At 45.2% G+C, this 19,150-nt stretch overlaps 3 protein-coding genes and 1 long non-coding RNA gene across 4 annotated transcripts; 3 read left to right on the top strand and 1 right to left on the bottom strand.

Moving 5' to 3' along the window:
* Positions 1-6,946: 6,946 nt before the first annotated feature.
* LOC113835951 lies at positions 6,947-10,692 on the top strand. Its single transcript, XR_004771566.1, has 2 exons — positions 6,947-7,083; positions 10,360-10,692. It is a non-coding gene; the product is annotated as an uncharacterized LOC113835951 (long non-coding RNA).
* A 2,534-nt stretch (positions 10,693-13,226) lies between these two features.
* On the bottom strand, positions 13,227-14,492 carry LOC100758350 (histone H2A type 2-A). The gene has a single exon (XM_027393691.2). It carries the CDS (start codon positions 14,434-14,436, stop codon positions 14,044-14,046), a length of 393 nt encoding a protein of 130 aa, XP_027249492.1. The 5' UTR covers positions 14,437-14,492; the 3' UTR covers positions 13,227-14,043.
* LOC113833190 (histone H2A type 2-B) lies at positions 13,455-13,928 on the top strand. The gene has a single exon (XM_035450382.1). It carries the CDS (start codon positions 13,508-13,510, stop codon positions 13,898-13,900), a length of 393 nt encoding a protein of 130 aa, XP_035306273.1. The 5' UTR covers positions 13,455-13,507; the 3' UTR covers positions 13,901-13,928.
* Positions 14,493-14,701: 209 nt separating the features above from the next.
* Positions 14,702-16,620, top strand: LOC100758641 (histone H2B type 1-C/E/F/G/I). The gene has a single exon (XM_027393696.2). The coding sequence runs from the start codon at positions 14,759-14,761 to the stop codon at positions 15,137-15,139; it is 381 nt and encodes a 126-aa protein (XP_027249497.1). The 5' UTR covers positions 14,702-14,758; the 3' UTR covers positions 15,140-16,620.
* Positions 16,621-19,150: the final 2,530 nt, after the last annotated feature.

The raw sequence follows: 19,150 nt of genomic DNA, 5'->3' as shown, positions 1-19,150 counted from the left end.
ACTTGAAAATAAATTTTACATATCTGAGTGGTCCAGCCTGGATGTCTTAAGGGCACAAATATTTTGCTATACAACCATAATACTGATGGTCAGACTCAAGATATTAACATGTTAATGACATTTCCCTTAGCCTCTGAGACACTTAAAACCTTCAGAAAAATTGTAGTATTGGCATAATAGTAGATAACACATCTGCCCATTGCCTAGATCCACTGATCTTTTATTTTACCCCCACCTCCAACCCTTTTAAGACAGACTCACTGTTCAGTCCTGACTGGACACTTAGTGTGTAGACCAGGCTGGCCTTGAACTCACAGAGATCTATCTGCCTCTGCCCTTTAAGTGCTGGGATTATAGGCCTGAGTCAACACACCTTGGTTTTTTTACTGGCAACATTTTGCTAGAGTTGTTTTTGTGTCTCTCTTTGAATGTGTGTATTATAATGATAAAATAATTATTTTTGCTGAATCAATTCAGTTAGTTGCAATTTAAAAAAATTATGTGTATGAGTGTTTGCCTGAATATGTGTGTGTGCGTGTGTGTGTACCATTGCTTGCCTGTGCCTGAGGAGGCTAGAAGAGGTTGGTGGATCCCCTGGAACTGGAGTTACACTCTTGTGAGCTAAATATGTGGATACTGGCAACTGAATCTGAGGCCTTTGCAAGAGCAGTACTAGCTCTTAACTACGAGTCATCTCTCCAGCCTCTGGGTGAAAATCTTTTTACCCTGATCTGCTATATACTCACTTGTCCTCTAAGAAACAGGTTGCCATCCCATAATACCATTATCACACCTTCCATGATGAAGATTCATACAACCGGCCTATCTAATGTCCAGTTATTAATCCAGTTTATCCAGACCCCTCATTAGTGTCTACCATGCTTTGATGGTGTCAATCCATGTTAACTCAATCCTTGTTGTAGTATTTCAAGATGGGGCTTTCGGAGGGAGTGACGGGGCCAGGAGAGTGTTGCTCTCAGAATGGATTAGTGCCTTAGAAACAGGTTTGAGGAAGCAAGGCCACTCCTTTAGCCCTTCTGCAAAGTAATGATATCTGGACAGTGTCAACTATGAGGCCTTCACCAGGCACTAAGCTGTCAGCAATTTGATCTTGACCTTCTGTATAACTTAAAAAAAAAAAAATTCTGTTCTTTATAAATTATCCAGCCAGTGCTATTTTGGTATAGCAGTACAAATAGATACAGTGTCCCATCCGATGCTGAATCTTTGGAAATGCAGTCAAGAATCATGCATGGCACTTTCTCGGCTTTGCTATAAAAGAGCAAGAAAGGAAACTAACTGGGAGATCAACTGGGAAGTTATTGCGGCTGCCCTTGTGAGAGAGATGACCTTATTGGGAGAGTGGGGCAAGGTCACTGTTTCCTCTTACGGCAGCCTGCCTTCTTCTCAGGGTTCTCCTCTCAGATTCAGCTGGGATTCATGTCACCAAAGAAGAGACTTTCAGAATGAGCTAGTACCAAGATGAGCTGGAGTTGTAAAGGAAGAGCTTTGACACAGAGTGGGAGCCAACACGCAGGTGTGGACCTGAGCTCTAGAGCGCTGCGCTCAAGTGTCTTTCCATATGTAGACTTTGGTGTCCTCTGAGGTTAGCGCTCACAGTTGCTGAGGAACTCAAAGGAGATCACAGAGTGGTCCCTAAGGAGCAATGACAAGCATCCCCAGCTGATAAATTAGGTGTCTTTACTGTAACCAAAGTTTTAAAATCTTATTGTAAGATTTTCGGGAACTTTTGGATTTTCAGATTTACATCTGGGAAAGCAATACAAACAAATATTGTACTTCATTGCTATGTCCATATTCTTTTTTTTTTTTTTTTTGTTATTTCTAAGTTTTTCAAGACAGGGTTTCTCTGTGTAGCTTTGGAACCTCTCCTGGAACTAGCTCTTGTAGACCAGGCTGGTCTCGAGCTCACAGAGATATACCTGCCTCTGCCTCCCCAGTGCTGGGCTTAAAGGCGTGCGCCACCACTCCCTGGCAAACTATTTCCAAATTCTTATTTGAAACATCTCTACATAAAAGGAATATTGCCTCCACAGACAGCCCCCCCCCCCAGACACAGCTGCGTCAAAGCTCTTCCTTTACAACTCCAGCTCATCTTGGTACTAGCTCATTCTGTGTAGCTTTGGAGCCTATCCTGGCACTCACTCTGGAGACCAGGCTGGCCTCGAACTCACAGAGATCTGCCTGCCTCTGCCTTCAGAGCACTGGGATTAAAGGCGTGTGCCACCAACACCTGGCTCAGACAGTTTTGACAACGGTGCTGCAGGGCCTCTGTCTCAGCTGCTGAGAGACTTGAAGTCAACTTCAAGTCGGTGACTCCTTTTCCTTCTTAGGTCCCCTGAATTTTTCATTTTTATTTGCCCTGTCTCAACCTGAGCCAAGGTGGTAGTAGAAATGGAGAGGCACTGTGACCTCAGGCATTACAAGAGGAAAACACACAGGCTGTGGTGACAGCCGATGAGATGGGGAAGTGATGATTATTGCGTGCCACAAGCACTCAAAGATGATCCGTAGTCCGTAAGGCTAAGATTTTTTTTATTCAGATAAACACCAGCCCAAATGCAAGCCAGGGTGTGCCAGGGGCAGCAAGGCAGCCAGGCCAGAAAGCAGGGCTATTCACGTGTGCTCTGGGTCCCTTAAGAATCGTTCCCGAGAGTCACCTTGGACCTCCCTTGACCACACCCTCACGGGCGTGTCCCAGCACACCTGTTGGGGCTACTAGGAGATGGGGGCTACAGTGTCTCCCTACAATTCCCCTTTCAGTCTAAAAGTGATTGAAAGTTATTCCTAGCTAGGCTTGCACTGCCCTAATAAACAATAATGGGGAGCGGGGGCGTAGCATCTTCTAAGTTACTACTTCCTGCTGAAATGGGACGATGGTAGTCTCTCAGGGTCCTGTGGGAAAAAAAAATGTTAGCACAGGGAAAGTATTGGGTTATGTCCAGTCCATGTTAGATGGATGGGATTTGCTTGATTGAAGATCTAGGTTGAAATCCTCAACTTGATTGAAGTCAGTACTCGAGGTTCTGGTTGGAGTGTCAGGCGAAACAGTAAGTTGAATCCAGTGTAGTTGGAGAGGTATGGCCCAATTCTTTTTCCGGAGCATCCAGGGATTGTTGTCAGGCGGGTCTTCGTTGGCTGTATGGGACTCAAACATAAGTGTCAGCAGAGAAATGTTTGCTTGCACATGTATGTGTACTGGGAAAGGCGACCAATGAAAAACGACAATTATGAGGGTGTAGGCCTTGAAAGAAAGAGCCAAGAAAAGACAAAAGATAGTCCTCAAATTCTTCATTTATTCTGTATTACATCAATTGGCTTCTTGATATAACACAGAAACTTTAAAATTTAGTTAAATAACATGCTTGGATTTTAGGGGAGGAAAGCCAAATCTAACTCTAAATCCATCATTGATTTAATTGAATAGGGACTAGGAAATGAAGAGAAATAGAGCTATTTGAGAGACAGCTATAAAGTTTACCGTATGACACATTCCTTTTGTTTGATAGTTATAGCTACCTTCTTTCCTCTAAGTATCTACCCATGCAGTGTCCTTTGACTTCTGGAGGTGGGTTTTCCTGTGAAGATAAAAACGAAGTACTTCCCATTCCTTTGGGAGGCTTTCATTTGGTTTATGAGATATACCTCAGTAAATACCTGTCAAGTCGTCCTTGTCGAGAGGGTTGTCATTTTCAACTCAAATCTTGATCAATTTTGATGGTATCCAAAGATTTTCTTCTCCTGTGGAAACCAATGCAAAACCCCTACCCCAACGTAACACATGTCCTGGCTCCATACCGAGGTTAGTACATCTTTGAAGTATACTGGTTGATTCAGTTCAGCAGTTTTTCCCGTAGCCCAGTGTCTTTCTGCAGCTGTTTGTCCTTTTTCATTGGCATTAAGAAAGTTTAGTGTCAATAAAGCATTATGCAACCTATATTTGGGGGTTTTTGTCCCCCCAGTCTGTTGATGGAGCATCTCCTTTAGTGTTCTATTAGATTTCTCAACCACTGCCTGTCCTATAGGATTGTGTGGTATACTGGTCACATGCTTTATGTTACAATATTTGAAAAACTGCTCCAATTTGCTGGAGACATTTCCTGGAGCATTGTCGAGTTTTTATTTGTGCAGGTATACCCTTAATGGCCATTACCTCTCATATGTGTGATAACAGAATCGGCCTTTTTAGAGCCAATAGCAGTGGCTCATTGAAACTCTGAAAATGTGTCTATACCCTTGGGAATACTGCCTGCTGGTAATGGAACTTGATTATAGAATGAACAGGTAGGGTAGTTTTTTTACTATCTCCTTGACTTGTTGCCATGTGATAGAAAAATCCTTTTTTAAACCCTTGCTATTTACACAGTGTTTTTAATGAAATTCTGAGGCTTCTAGCATGCCGACTATAAATGGTTTCCTTGTATGTCTCTGGTGTATCTACATCCATTGGTCTAGTGTCTGCCCTTACCACACCTCCTACATAATCCCAAAGGCGGTGGCCTTTTGTATGAGGCATTGTTAGAATTCCCATGTCTACAATTTGTCTTAATATGTCCCATTCTGCCACAGCTGAAACATCTGGTTTCCTGACACTGTTGTGGTCTTCTGGGGGGGGTTCTTCCTACACCTCTGGGACTCTCCTGCTGCCCTTTGAAGCCTCTTGGGATGGCTTCTCCTGCCCAGACTCCAGCACCTTGCACATTATAGTCAATGTGGGCAGCATGCAGAACCCATTCTTCTAATGGAGCTGATGTGATCTTTAAAGGCAAAAGTATTCTTTTGCATATTGGATTTGCATTGCTATAAGCTAAGCTATACACAATTGGATGTCGTATCGCTGGATCTGCTACTTGTATGTCTACTGCTCTGGTCAACCGGCCTAAGAAGTCCGTAAATGGTTCTGTTTGTCCCTGTTCTATTTTCGTGTAAATTTCTAGTCGTTCTCCGGGCTCACGAACCTTATCCCATGCATTTAGTGCTGCTTTCCCGCACAGGGACAGCATATGATCGTCATATTCAGCCTGAACCTGTGGGTCAGCATAAATACCTTCTCCTAGGATCTTCTGAAGGGGTGCATCAACCCCGTCCCTAATGGCCTGCCGCTCTACGAGTTTTCCCTCTTCTCTAAGTAATGCTTTCCATTCAATTTGGCAAGACTTCTCAAGGACAGCTGACACCAGTCCTATCCAATCTGCGGGTGTCACCCTGTTAAAGGTTGCCCATGAGTGTAATAGCTGTTTTACGTATGGGCTATGGAGACCATATGAGACAACTGATTCTTTAATATGCTTAAGATCCTTCAGCTGTATAGGTTGCCGTACATAAGCCACCTGTCCCTGGGAGTGCTTTTTAGTTGGTGGCTTTTCTACCATTGTTGGTGGGTTGACCAATGGTGTACTCGTAATGACTTTAGAATGATCAAGATACCTGGGTGGAGTAGGTGCCTCCGATTGGAGTGATTCTGTCTCCAAATCCTCCCAATGATCCTTGAGTCTAGTAATGATATCCTCTCGAAAAGTTTCAATCTCCTTAATCATAAAAGATTTTAGGCATGACAGCAAATCCGTGAATTGCTGTGACTGCTCTTCCATACGGTTTTCTAGGTGTTTAAGTTTAGCCTTGAGGTCATGATTTGCCTCAGCAATCGACTTGACAGACCTTTCTAATTTGTCAGCCCTGTTCTGTAATTCATGGTGCAAGCTTTGAAACTTAGACTCAACTCTATCATCCACCCACTTGCATTTTTTAGCCATTGAATTAATGGCATTATCCAATTGTTTAAACCTATCCTGGGTATCTTGCATCTTAGTAACAAAGGAATAGGAGAGAGAGACTTTTTGAGTTTCTAGTTGGTTACACATGTTCTTTAATTCATCACAGTCCGCTGCCTGCTTAGCTCGTAACGTCCCTAAAATATCCTTTAGCTCATCACGGTCTTCCGCCTGCTTAACCTGTAAGGCCTCTAAAATATTTTTTAATTCATCACGGTCTCCCGCCTGCTTAACCTGTAAGGCCTCCTGCTTAACCTGTAAGGCCTCTAAAATATTTTTAAATTCATCACGGTCTCCCGCCTGCTTAACCTGTAAAGCCTCTAAAATATTTTTTAATTCATCACGGTCTCGCGCCTGCTTAACCTGTAAAGCCTCTAAAATATTTTTAAATTCATCACGGTCTCCCGCCTGCTTAACCTGTAAGGCCTCTAAAATATTTTTAAATTCATCACGGTCTCCCGCCTGCTTAACCTGTAAGGCCTCTAAAATATTTTTAAATTCATCACGGTCTCCCGCCTGCTTAACCTGTAAGGCCTCTAAAATATTTTTTAATTCATCACAGTCTTCTGCCTGCTTAACCTGTAAAGCCTCTAAAATGGAGCATCTCTCTGTGTTTATGTTATTATAAATGTGCTGCATTTCAGCTTGAGTAGTAGACAGATCTGCCTGTGTTGTATAAAACACAGAACGAAGCCTATCATCCAGTTTCTCTTCTACTATCTCCATAAGTGTATTATAAGCCGTTCTTGTTCCTTCTAAAACCTCGTTTCGCAAAGCTTGCATGTCCTGTAGGCGGGTGGGGAAATCAGCCTTCCCTTTGTTCCGGAGGAACATGTAAATTAATACATTCACAGCTAATAAGACATATAAGCCAATATTCAGCAAGTCAGCCTGTTTCTCCAGCACTGAATGCGCATAAGAATAGGCGAGATTATATAGTGGGAAGGGCGACAGAAATTCGGTTACATTTACTGGTAATGCCATCTCCAGGTGCAGTAACTATGTATGACCAGTAGGTGGCGCAGTCGCGTCTATTTTGAGTAGGATCCGAAACTTTTCAGAAAACTTCTAGGCACTAAGAAATTTTTAGAATGTACCTGGCGGGTATTTGCGTCAGGCAGGTGACCGTGCCCACAGCTAAATTTGAAAAGACTCACTCAGCAGCAGATGCCTCCAGAATCTGGGCCAGCGGACGGCGGGCGGAGCCCGGGAAACGAAGGCGGCAGCGAGAAGCCGAGGTTGGGACAGGCACAGCGGCTCACAGCAAAGCGGGAGCCGGGAAGCAGGAGCGGTGAGCGCCTTCTGTGGATGAAGGCTGCAAAGCGGCAGCCGCGCGGTTTTTCTGCCAGTCGCTACAGGCCACAGAAACAAGAGGGGCGCTCAAGCAGGCGCCTGCGGGCAGGCGCAGGGGAGGGGGAGGGAGAAGCAGAATGGGTAACTCACTGTGGAGATACCACGGCGGGGTGCTCCCTGCAGCTCCTAGGCCAGGCGGCCTTTCCTGGCTGAAGGCAGAGGCCCCAGCGGGCTCCTGGGTCGCAGGGGTTGGCGCCAACTGATGATTATTGGGCTCAACGTGGGCTCAAAGATGATCCGTAGTCCGTAAGGCTAAGATTTCTTTATTCAGATAAACACCAGCCAAGGGCAAGCCTGAGCGTGCCAGGGGCAGCAAGGCAGCCAGCCAGAGAGAGGGGCCAGAAAGAAGGGGCTATTCACATGTGCGCGGTCCCTTAAGAATCGTTCCCACGTCACCTTAGACCTCCCCTGACCACGCCCTCACGGGCGTGCCCCAGCACACCTGTGGGGGCTACTAGGAGGTGGGGCTACAGTGTCTGCCCACAGGGAAGTGTTGCAGTGATTTCCATTTGTGCATCTCAAGTTATGAAATATTACAAACAAATCCTGTATAACCCCTGTCCTGTCATTTGTCCATCTGCCCCTCTCTCCTTGTGGTTCTGCAACATATAGAAAGTGGCTGACTAAAGTGGCTCAAAATCTTGAGTCCTGGGTGTGGACCTGGCGCAGGTGTAGACCTAGCTAGCACAAGTATCTGAATAAAAGCATCTTCTCTGTTAAAATTTATTGATGGTCAGACTGGGGTATCTCCGAATGACCCCAGACCCAAAGCAGAATCACAAAGAAAGAAAAGAAAAAAAGAATGAAAATGTTCACTCAAATGTCCACTCTGGCTTGTATGTGGGGACTGTGTTTAAGGTAGCATAGGACAAGAGGACCCTTTGTCACTACTGTGGGTGAAAAGAACTTGAGTGAAGGCAGGGCACACGCTAGGTGGTCATGGGATCACAGGGCATGGAAAGGTTCCATCATTCGGGTCATGGCCTGGAGACTTGCTTGTCCCCAGTGGTAGGCAGTCCACAGTGGCAGTGAGTACTGGGATGGGACATTATTTTAAATGTGGGAGGCCAAGTTCACAGTGAGCGTACTTAAATGTTCAGTATGATGTACTGGATGAAATATCTTAGACATGGCGGCACATGTCTGTAATTCTAATGAGTAGGAAAGGCTGAGGTAAGACTGGGTGATACAGTAAGACCTGTATTAACCACCAAAAAAATACATTGGGTGGATAAATGAACCAAAGTCTAACAGGAAGGAGCCAACATTTTTACTACATTTGCAAAGGAAGTTTTGTGGGGCTTCTACAGTGTTTTTCTTTTTTGGAGGCTTAAGATACTGGGTGATTTTAGCACTTTAAAAGGTAAACTTAGGGCTGGAGAGATGGCTCAGAGGTTAAGAGCACTGACTGCTCTTCCAGAGCTCCTGAGTTCAATTCCCAGCAACCACATGGTGGCTCACAACCATCTGTAATGAGATCTGGTGCCCTCTTCTGGTGTGCAGATATACATGGAAGCAGAATACTGTATAAATAATAAATAAATAAAATCTAAAAAAAAAAAAAAGGTAAACTTAACTTTTAGGATGACCATAAATGTATAATGGCCAGTCTTTCAATAATAAAGAAGCATATAAAAGGTAAGTTAAATAGAGACATAAAGGTGTAGCAAATATGTCTAAATATTCATCCTCAGCCACTCACGGCCACCCCATACACATAAATGGACAGAAATTGATATTTTTATTTTTTGTTTATTCATTCCTTTTAAAAGAAAAAAATTAAGTGTAAGCTGTATATAGTAAGCTTATTGTCTTTGTTTTCGATAAAAATCACAGTTGCAATAATATCTCTTATTTGCTGAGGGGTCTATCCTGGGCATATCAAGACTTTTTGAGGCATTATGTCCTGAGAAATTATGGTGGTCTCTTTGTGTGGCCACAACACACAGCAAACACCTGTAACATGGATTGGGGTGCTCAACAAGCTGCTCACTGTCCCCCCATGATGTGACATTACTTTATTATTTTACTTTATTATTTATTCACTAACTTTTGTGTTCGTTGAGGTATAATTTACACATACAAAATTTAGGAATCTTAACTGTTCAGCTTAGTTTTGCAAGAGTGCACCCTATGAAGAGACAGGAAATTTCCAGTGCTTCAGAAGGCATCCAGGAAGTCAATACTATCAGTCAATAGGTAACCATTATGTAAATCTTTTTTTTTTTTGTAAATGTTTATGGTTCCAGAACTGAAGAAAATGTCTCTTTTCCAGTGACCTAAAATACTTACAGAGTTTTAGGGCAGGGTGACTCTCATTATTGCCCCCACCCCCAATTCTTTTTAGAGACAAGAGTCTCATCTATCCCAGGTTGGCTTCAAACTTGCTTTGTAGCCAAGGTTAGCCATGAACTTCTGATCCTTCTGCTGCTACCTCCCAATTTGCTAGGATTACAGGCATGAACCACATGCCCTTTTTATGGGGTGCTGGAGATCCAACTCCGTGCCTTGTGCATGCTAGGCAAGCATTCTATCAGCCGGGTAACATTTCAGCATTTGGAAAGTTTTGTGGAGTAAAAATAAATAACATAGGGGAGAAAAAGCATGAATTTTCTAAAAGTATTGTTTAATTAATTTTTATCAAATAGTTAATTACCTACTATAAGCCAGGTAGTAGGAATCACTAACTATTGTTACAAATATAAAGAAGACATGGGGGTGAAATAAACGTTAAGAAAAAGTTGGGGGGCAAATGCTGTCATAGGATGTGAAAAGAGCTATGTGGACACTGTGTGTGTGGAAGGGTTTGGGACTGGAAAGGTGAGAACTTGCTGGGTCAAGAGAAGATGAAGCAAGCACAGGAGCCAGTCAGTGGCAGAGAGCTGAGGAAGGAGAGGGAGGAGATGGGAAGGGAGGGGAAGGGACTGTGGCTGGAATAAGGGTAGAGCACAAAGTGAATGTTTGCTTAATTAAATTGTCTGGGAAGGAACTCAGCTGCCTTTGGCAAATAATCCCAGAGGTATCAAAGGAAGCTGAAGGCGACCTGTTAGTGATGGGGTGTACTTTGCAAATGGTCTGCTCTGTCTATTCTAGGAAGGCTTTGCTTAAAATGCTGGGAAGGAGTTCCGGGGAGAAATAGACAACAATGGAGCCCGACGCATACCAGCCTGTGTAGACCTATCTAATAAAGTCTCAAAATAATTCTCTTTTATAGAGGAGGAAAGTAATGACGGACAAGTGACTTCTGTAAGCCCCTCAAGACACACGAGTGGCCAGGTCCCTTCCCAGGACCTCTAACTGCCAGGTTCCACCCTCGGAATACTCTAACTGCCCTAATTGCTGGATCCTGTCCCCATCCTACAGAGTAAAAAAGTCCAATCTTGGAACATGAAATCCCACCAATTGCCACCCTGAAAAGTTCACCCCCCTTCCCAAGAAACTCTATATAAACCCTGTATCCTGTTCAGTTTGCTGCTGTTTCTCACCCTAGCAGAGGCAGACACCTTTCTTGTTTATTCCTCTCCCAATAAATTCCTCTCCTGTGTGAGGTCTGTTGTGTGGTGTGACTTTGTGGTACTCCTTGGCTCTCAGCTGCCAGGATACCTTTCCATCCAAGCTATAATGCTTACAAGTTCATTATGCCAGTATCTGGTTAGTGAAAGATTATGAATGAAGTCATTAAGAGTATGTTGTTCCAGTATGAAAAACTTGGGTTAGTGAGTGACTACGGACCTTCAACAAGTGCCCCCAAGCCCTTTTTTCTTTATCTGTGAAACAGAAAATTATTATCCATTTTGTAAATAGCCTCTAGAACAGGACTTATTGGGTTCAGCAGTCCTCTTTCCCTTTGGCCTTCTTCATAACACAGGTCACTGATAAGAAATCCAGAGGTTCAAGCAGAGCCTTAGAAGGTGCCAGGGCTGTGTGTGGTGTTCCCTGTTACTGGGGGTTTTGTTCTCAGATGTCTCCAAAGTTGACACTGTTAAAACTTGCATAGTGGAATGGCTAACAAAATACTATGGAAATTTATGAATAGTTCAGAATGAAAGTACAGCCAACATTAGATACATTTCCCACAACAGGCTCTCCTTTCTCAAACTCCAACCCCCCCCCCCCCCAGGGTTTCTCTGTGTAGCCCTGATTGTCCTGGAACTTGCCCCAGGATCCTTCTGCCTCTGCCACCCAAGTGCTGGGATTAAAGGTGTACATCACTACTGCCCAGTGATCACTTTTATGTGTGTGTTTTGTCTGTCTGAACATATTTCTTGGTGCTCGAAGTCACAAGTGTGTGTGTCCTGATGTGAGCTACCATGAGAGTGCCTGGAACTGAAGCAAGTGCTGTCTCTCTCTTTCTCTCTCTCTCTCTCTCTCTCTCTCTCTCTCTCTCTCTCTCTCTCTCTCTCTCTCTTCTATATGTTGGAGGAACACAGCATATTCCCATCATATGCCACCTGTGACCTCTGTGAATCACAACTTTCTGTAAACTCATTCACTTTCTAAAATGAAATCATCAAAAAAGGGCTAGAGTTATTCTCTGAATTATGTTACATTTCACTTACTGAGGAAACACCTTCATTGGCTTTATCTTTTTTTAAAATTTATTTTGTGTAGCTCAGGCTAGTATTGAACTCCTGGCAATCTTCATACTCAGCCTTCTAAATGCTGGGGTTAGACTTGTGACCTCATGTCCTATGACTGGATTTGGTCATTCCCCAAGTGTATCACAGCGTCTTCCCCAGGACTAATTCCTGCATATGGCTAACATTAATTCACACAATTCACCAGCCTTCTGCCATTTCTAGACATTTCACCATGTGTACTATTGTTAATGACCTGTATTGTTTGCACATTCAGTCAGTGCCAGTTGAGGGGCTGGAGAGATGATGGCACAACAGCCTTTGAGAACACTGGCTAATCTTCCAGAAGACCTAGGTTCGATTCTTATCACCCACAATATGGCTATCAAATCCAGTTCCAGGAAATCTGAAGCCTGCCCGACACCGGCACCAGGCGCAGACAAAACACCCATACACACAAAATAGAAAGTAAACCCCAGAAGAAATGAGGAGGAGAAGGAATATTAGACGAGCTCTAAAAGGGTGGGCTTGAACGCTATTGTTTTCTTTATATGCATAGTGCTGTCACAGGATTACCAAGGAAAGGGCAAGCGTTTTGCTGGGTAGGGGGCCGGATGGGACACTAGGAAGGAAGAAACAGGATTTCCTGGAAGAATTTTAAAGGAAAGGTGCTGGGGTAGAGGTGGGGATAGGTGAGACTAGGAGATGATCATTCAAGTCTGCAGACAAAACTATTCTTTCGGTGCTGACGCTGGAATCTTGAGGAATGCAAAATGGACAAGGGTTGGATTCAGGTTAAGGAAGAAAATGGCAAGATACGCTGTTGTGACAAAGGCAAGATCAGAGTCTATGTTGGTACCTGAAAGTTGGTGGGCGCAAGTCTTGGGAGAGAGCATAGGAATGTGGAGTTTACGTTCAAGGGCTATAAGGTGCTTGCTGAGACAAACTAGTTACATGCCTGGTAAGCGTTGATACAGCAGTCTGAGATAGAGAAACGAGTCTGGACTAGCTGGAAGCTTGTAAACCTTCTAGAGCGAAGAGCTGGGATAGGATAGATCGGCTAAATTCGTGGATTTAGAAGTGGGAAGAGAACAGGAGCAGGGTAAAGAAAATCGGAGATGAAAAGAGGGTGACATCTTGAAAGCCAGGGGAACAAGGTGGCGACAGACGCCTCCTGGAGGTCAAAGAGGAGAATGGAAAGCTCATCTAATCCTTGGTCAAAGGATTCAGTAGAGCAGAGGTGGGGCTTGGGCGAGCCAAAAACAAAGCTAAGGAAGGTAAGGAAGGCAGCTTCGTTAGTTCCTTCACGGAGTCTGCCTCTGAGATCTGGAGTAATTTAAAGCTCCAGGGGGAAATCCAATACTCTTGAGGGGAGTGTCTGTCCTCTTTTGTGATCTTGGGGGTGTGTGTATGTCTTTTTTGGATTTCCCAGCTCTTAACTGGGCAAACAAAACAAACTCCTATAAGTTACCATACTAAAATAAACAATTCCGCGAAAATCTTCTGCCTTGTAAAATTCCCGAGGTGTAAATAGGGAGCTTTAATGTGGCGCTCATCGATTGGTAAATTAAAAAGAAAAATCCGTCATTTCCGGCACTGCAGGATGTAAACCTGCGAGTCTAGCTTCTGCTCTCCTATTGGCTGTTTGAGGCAGCTCCGTTCTCAGCCAATCAAACCACTATTTCTTCACCCCCTCCCGACATTATCTTATAAATTACACCAAATTGCTTCACCTTTCCATATCCTTAGCTTGAAAAAGCAGCAGTTATTGCTTATTCCGCCATAATGTCTGGCCGCGGCAAGCAAGGAGGCAAGGCCCGCGCCAAGGCCAAGTCGCGGTCGTCCCGCGCCGGGCTGCAGTTCCCGGTGGGGCGCGTGCACCGGCTGCTGCGCAAGGGCAACTACGCGGAGCGCGTGGGCGCCGGCGCGCCCGTGTACATGGCGGCCGTGCTGGAGTACCTGACGGCCGAGATCCTGGAGCTGGCGGGCAACGCGGCCCGCGACAACAAGAAGACGCGCATCATCCCGCGCCACCTGCAGCTGGCCGTGAGGAACGACGAGGAGCTCAACAAGTTACTAGGAGGCGTCACCATCGCCCAGGGCGGCGTCCTGCCCAACATCCAGGCTGTCTTATTACCCAAGAAAACAGAGAGCCATAAGCCCGGCAAGAACAAGTAACTCTGCACCTTCCCACCCATAAAGGCTCTTTTCAGAGCCACCAAATACTCAACTAAAGGGCTGATCACAAACTAGTAGTGCACTAGCTCTTTTCATGGGGACTTGGTGGCTCTAAAAAGAGCCGTTTTGGATTGACGTCAGCCTCACTTGCCCTTGGCCTTATGGTGGCTCTCGGTCTTCTTGGGCAGCAGCACGGCCTGGATGTTGGGCAGGACGCCGCCCTGCGCGATCGTCACTTTGCCCAGCAGCTTGTTGAGCTCCTCGTCGTTGCGGATGGCCAGCTGCAGGTGGCGCGGGATGATGCGCGTCTTCTTGTTGTCGCGGGCCGCGTTGCCCGCCAGCTCCAGGATCTCGGCCGTCAGGTACTCCAGCACGGCCGCCATGTACACGGGCGCGCCGGCGCCCACGCGCTCCGCGTAGTTGCCCTTGCGCAGCAGCCGGTGCACGCGCCCCACCGGGAACTGCAGCCCGGCGCGGGACGACCGCGACTTGGCCTTGGCGCGGGCCTTGCCTCCTTGCTTGCCGCGGCCAGACATGTCTTCACAATAAAAAATCAACCCTTGTGGACTTTACTTACAAAACTAGGCTGTAACGTCTCTAAGGCCTTTATAAGGTTTCCTAGGGGTGGGGTCAGGAGCCAGCTTTTCATTGGTCTTAGTTTGGCCCCGGAGGAGTCCAATGAAATCTGAAATTTAGTCTGTTACAAGAGGCTTGTACTGAAAACGCAAGTTTCATGTATGAGCCAATGGAAATGAAAAGTATTTTGAGTCCTAATTTACATAAGGCGGTTATAAAAGGCTCAGGTCCATCGGCTTCCAGTTTGTTTTCCTGCTCGCTAGGTCGCCTTGTGTTTTAATTATGCCAGAGCCGGCTAAATCCTCTCCGGCTCCCAAGAAGGGCTCCAAGAAGGCCGTCACCAAGGCGCAAAAGAAAGACGGCAAGAAGCGCAAGCGCAGCCGCAAGGAGAGCTATTCCGTCTATGTGTACAAGGTCCTGAAGCAGGTGCACCCCGACACCGGCATCTCCTCCAAGGCCATGGGCATCATGAACTCCTTCGTGAACGACATCTTCGAGCGCATCGCGGGCGAGGCTTCCCGCCTGGCGCATTACAACAAGCGCTCGACCATCACTTCCCGGGAGATCCAGACGGCCGTGCGCCTGCTGCTGCCCGGGGAGCTGGCTAAACACGCCGTGTCGGAGGGCACCAAGGCGGTCACCAAGTACACCAGCTCCAAGTGAGGCGCAGCCTGCACGAGGCGCTCGCTGGCCCCTTTGCCCTCTAAAGGCTCTTGCAGAGCTCAAATAAGGGAAGCTTTGTTCGCTTGCATTAGTTTCTAGGGTCTTGGGGAGTGTACAGTTTTAAGCTTTTGTAGTTTTGAGGTTCCCTGAGCTGCTGTGCAGTTGGCAGTACAGCGCCTCACACCCCACTTAGTTTCTTGGAGTTCTCAAACCCAAGGGTGATGGATGTCGGCCTCTACCGGGTTTCTTCTGTGTTCTAGACTGTTGTGTTAGGGCGCATTTTGTTTTATCGACCTAAAGCGAGATGACTTGATTAACTTGGCGGTAAGAGGGCTCCGGGACACACCTAAACCTGTGTCGACGAACGCTGAGCACCAGTCATCTACAACCGAAGCCGCTCGGTCCAGTTTATTCGTCCTGGGTATCGGCGCTTCCGGTACTTAGGGCGGCGTCCTCGCCTTCCGCGTTGCTGCTGCGGATTTGGTAGAAGTCTGTTGGGGTTCTCCCTCAGGCTTTAGAAGCCCAGGCTTGTAGTTTTCTTTTATTTTTCCCACTTAATACTTTTTGTTAGCCGCTGCTCATTTTCGCTCTGGGCCCATGAAGCGATTTTTTTCTTTGTTTTGTTTTGTTTTTCGAGACAGGGTTTCTCTGTGTAGCTTTGGAGCCTGTCCTGGCACTTGCTCTGGAGACCAGGCTGGCCTCAAACTCAGAGATCCGCCTTCCTCTGCCTCCCGAGTGCTGGGATTAAAGGCGTGCACCACCAACGATTGAATTGATTTTTAAATCACTGCTTTTGTGGCTACACCAGGGGTGGGGGTGGGGGGGTTGTCCGTTTGATGTACGTGAAGACACGATGGAATAGAAATGTTTGGAGGATTCTTTCTCCAAATCTGTCTTTATTATAATGTGATGGCTATTCTTGGTTGTCAACTTGACTACATCTGGAAATAACTAAAACAAGTGACAGTACACCTATGAGGGATTTGTTTTCTTAATTAAATAATTTGAAGTGAGAAGAAGCACTTTTTGAGGTGGTAAGACCCACCTTTAACCCGGGCCACCCCTGCTGGCAACCTGTATAAAGGGCATGGAAGAAGGAAGCTTGCTTTTGCTTGCACTCCCTGACATGTCTGCCCTTCACTGGCCTTAGAGCCTTCTGGATTCTGGAATATACTGAAGACCAGCTGAGACGTCCAGGCATCAACAACTACCAGGTTCCAGCACCTTCCGTTGGTAGGCAGCCATTGTTTGTTGGACTAACTGGACCCCAGCCTGTAAGCCATATATCTATGAAAAAAATACATATATACTGCATTGTATAAATTCTGTACCTTGAGAGTCCTGACTGATACAATTACCTCATTGTAATTTGTGTGTGTGTGTACCAGAAGCTGGGCATAGTAGGTTCCCGTTCCCTTAATTTTTTCCCAATTTAGAGTAAGCTCTTGGATTTTCATTAAATTGAGAGCATTGGGCTTTGAGGAAAGTCTCCTTTTACCTCCACCAGCAACCAGCACTCCAAGGTTTGCTGAGAATGCATAGAGGCTGTAGGTTCAAACCTCAATATATAAACACATACACACATTCGCGCTCACACATGTACACACACACATTCACACTCACACATGCACACACACCTGCCTCTAGCCAAACTTCTTCCTCACTGGTGCATTGGGGTTGAAATATCCTACGACAAGGCCATTGTTGCTGCCTAGTGATTGAGAAATATATGACCACGAATAAAAAAAGATATTACAAACAAGTCACGTGAAATAAAATCCCTGGTAAAATTTAGCCAACCCCTGCAGAACACTTGGGATGTACTAGGGAGTGTTTTATGCCCTTTAAAATATCAGCTCTTATTATCTTCACAGAGAACTTTATGAAGTTTATTATCCCTCATTTTATAGCTAAGGGAACAGAAGTACACCACTGCCTTCCCTCAAAGCATAGAGAGCTGGTCTCCAGCTTAGTTTTATGGGACTTGAGAAAGTAGGATTACTCTGTGGAAATCTGGGCCCCTTCTCTGCATTTGGGAAGAGGGGGTTGAAATACCCATACTTCACTTTCAACTTCCCCTCCCCCTTCTGAATGCATAGAGATCCAGAGGAATGCTGACTAACCTTGGGGATGGGGTTGGGAGACTGACTTTCCATCCCAGAGGCCAGTTTAGCTTGTCCCGGCAGAAGGAAGGGACTGTGGGAGCTTTGGGGGGAAGCGTTTCATCAGCACAAGAGGCTTAGTGGTTTATTTGGGGCTCTCCCCACTCCCCAATCCCGTGCTCCCATGATGGTCTTGTGGCAGACTCCGATGAAGAAGGAAGTGGCAATAGAATCTGGTATTTTAACCCTGGAGGAGAAATTATCAGTATAGAGATTAATCTTGCATTAAGCCTCCTTGTCCCATTCATTTTCTTACCTTAGGTTAATAATTGCTGCAAAAATAACCATTGCTTGTACTTAGTGAGCACTTGACTGTCAGCAGGTCCTCTGCTTGGTAGTTTACACATGTCACTTATTTATTCTTCACAGCTACCGTTTAAAGTTATGTTTCATTTTCACTGTCTTTGTGTTGTAGATAAGGGGGAAAGTCTTAGAAAGCTTAAATGGTTCTTTTGGGATTTGAACTTGTTGTAGAACTGCAGCCCAATGCACACCTTTTTGTTATTTTGAGACAAAGTTTCACTACGTAACTCAGGTGGGCACCAATTGTGCAGCAATCCTCCTTTTCAGACACCCAAAAATTACCACACCTGACTTCAACAGAATTAGAGATCTGTTCACCTTGTTGCACAGATATCAGGTTTTTTTTCTGACTACAATGTAATTGTTAATCCACTTGCCTGTTAATACCAATCGGTAGCCCTAGTCCTTCCACCACTCTGTATTTTCTCTCTCCTTTTCCTTCCTCAATTTTTTGAATACACCCCAACTTTGGGCCAAGGTGATTCCATGGAGAAGCATGGTAATGTTTTTACCCTTAGTTGAAAAGGAACAGGGAGGGAAGGATGAAACATAAACACATATCTATTGGTTGGAAGTGGATATGGTGTTATCTTTGCTCTGCTCTATGCTCCAGTCTCCCTGTGTTCTGCAAGTCCTCTCCCGTACAAAGCTGACCCCATCACTTGGCTCACAAACCCCCACTGTCAATTCATGCCTCGGTTTATAAGTCTTAGTGAACCATGAAATAACATACCACATTCCATTTCACGTGTGAGCTGTGAAGTCCTGCGCCTTTAAGGGGAAGGCCTTCAGGATTCTTGTTCTTAGGACCTGAGAAGCACCTGAGAACTGGCCTGTGCGACACAAGAAGAGTGTGTGTAACTTTGTGTGAGACAGAATGAGAGAGAGACCTTGCCTGTTGGGTGTGACTGTGTTTCCTTTCAATTAAGTAATCCTAGGACAAAAGTGCAAGCAAACAACAACAAAACAAAAACAAAACAAACAAACTAACAAAAAGAGGGAGATTGTCTTAGCTCCTAATTCTCAGCTTTATTCCTGTCTCAGGAACTGACACTTATTCTTTATATCTTTAGAAACTGCCATTTAACAAGAGATTGTCCTTGTGATTAGGAAGACTAGGTTCAACCATCTATTTAATATGCATGATTGAGAACCTGTACTTTTATAAATATCTGTTAACATTATTAAGAAAGGCCTTCTAGGTCATTTCTTCCTAATAGAAGCATTATTAGATGTAGTATCATTAATTCATTTAAGAATTTTTGGAGTTGGGCCTGCAATTGGATGCTCTGCGGGCTGAGGCAGTAGGATTATAAATTCAAAGCCTGACTGGAAAATTTAGTGAGCTCTTGTCCCAAAAAGCAAGAAGATGGCTGAGTATGCATCTTAGTGGTAGGATGCTTGTTTCTCATGTGGGAGACCCTAGAGTCAGTCCCTGGGGGTCAAAAAAACCATAATTCCAAGCTAGTGTGGTGGTGCAAACCTTTAAAAAAAATCACAGCACTTGGAAGGCAGAAGCAGGGGGATCTCTGTGAGTTTGAGGCCA

The sequence above is a fragment of the Cricetulus griseus genome (assembly GCF_003668045.3).
Source record: "Cricetulus griseus strain 17A/GY chromosome 1 unlocalized genomic scaffold, alternate assembly CriGri-PICRH-1.0 chr1_0, whole genome shotgun sequence".
Taxonomy (NCBI): Eukaryota; Metazoa; Chordata; class Mammalia; order Rodentia; family Cricetidae; genus Cricetulus; species Cricetulus griseus.
Note: the sequence above shows the minus strand (reverse complement) of the source record. Positions and strands in the feature narration are given on the sequence as shown.

Bases quoted from the DNA above. Each gene is read 5' to 3' on its own strand.
- LOC113833190 (XM_035450382.1), top strand. From the start codon at position 13,508: ATGTCTGGCCGCGGCAAGCAAGGAGGCAAGGCCCGCGCCAAGGCCAAG.
- LOC100758350 (XM_027393691.2), bottom strand. From the start codon at position 14,436: ATGTCTGGCCGCGGCAAGCAAGGAGGCAAGGCCCGCGCCAAGGCCAAG.
- LOC100758641 (XM_027393696.2), top strand. From the start codon at position 14,759: ATGCCAGAGCCGGCTAAATCCTCTCCGGCTCCCAAGAAGGGCTCCAAG.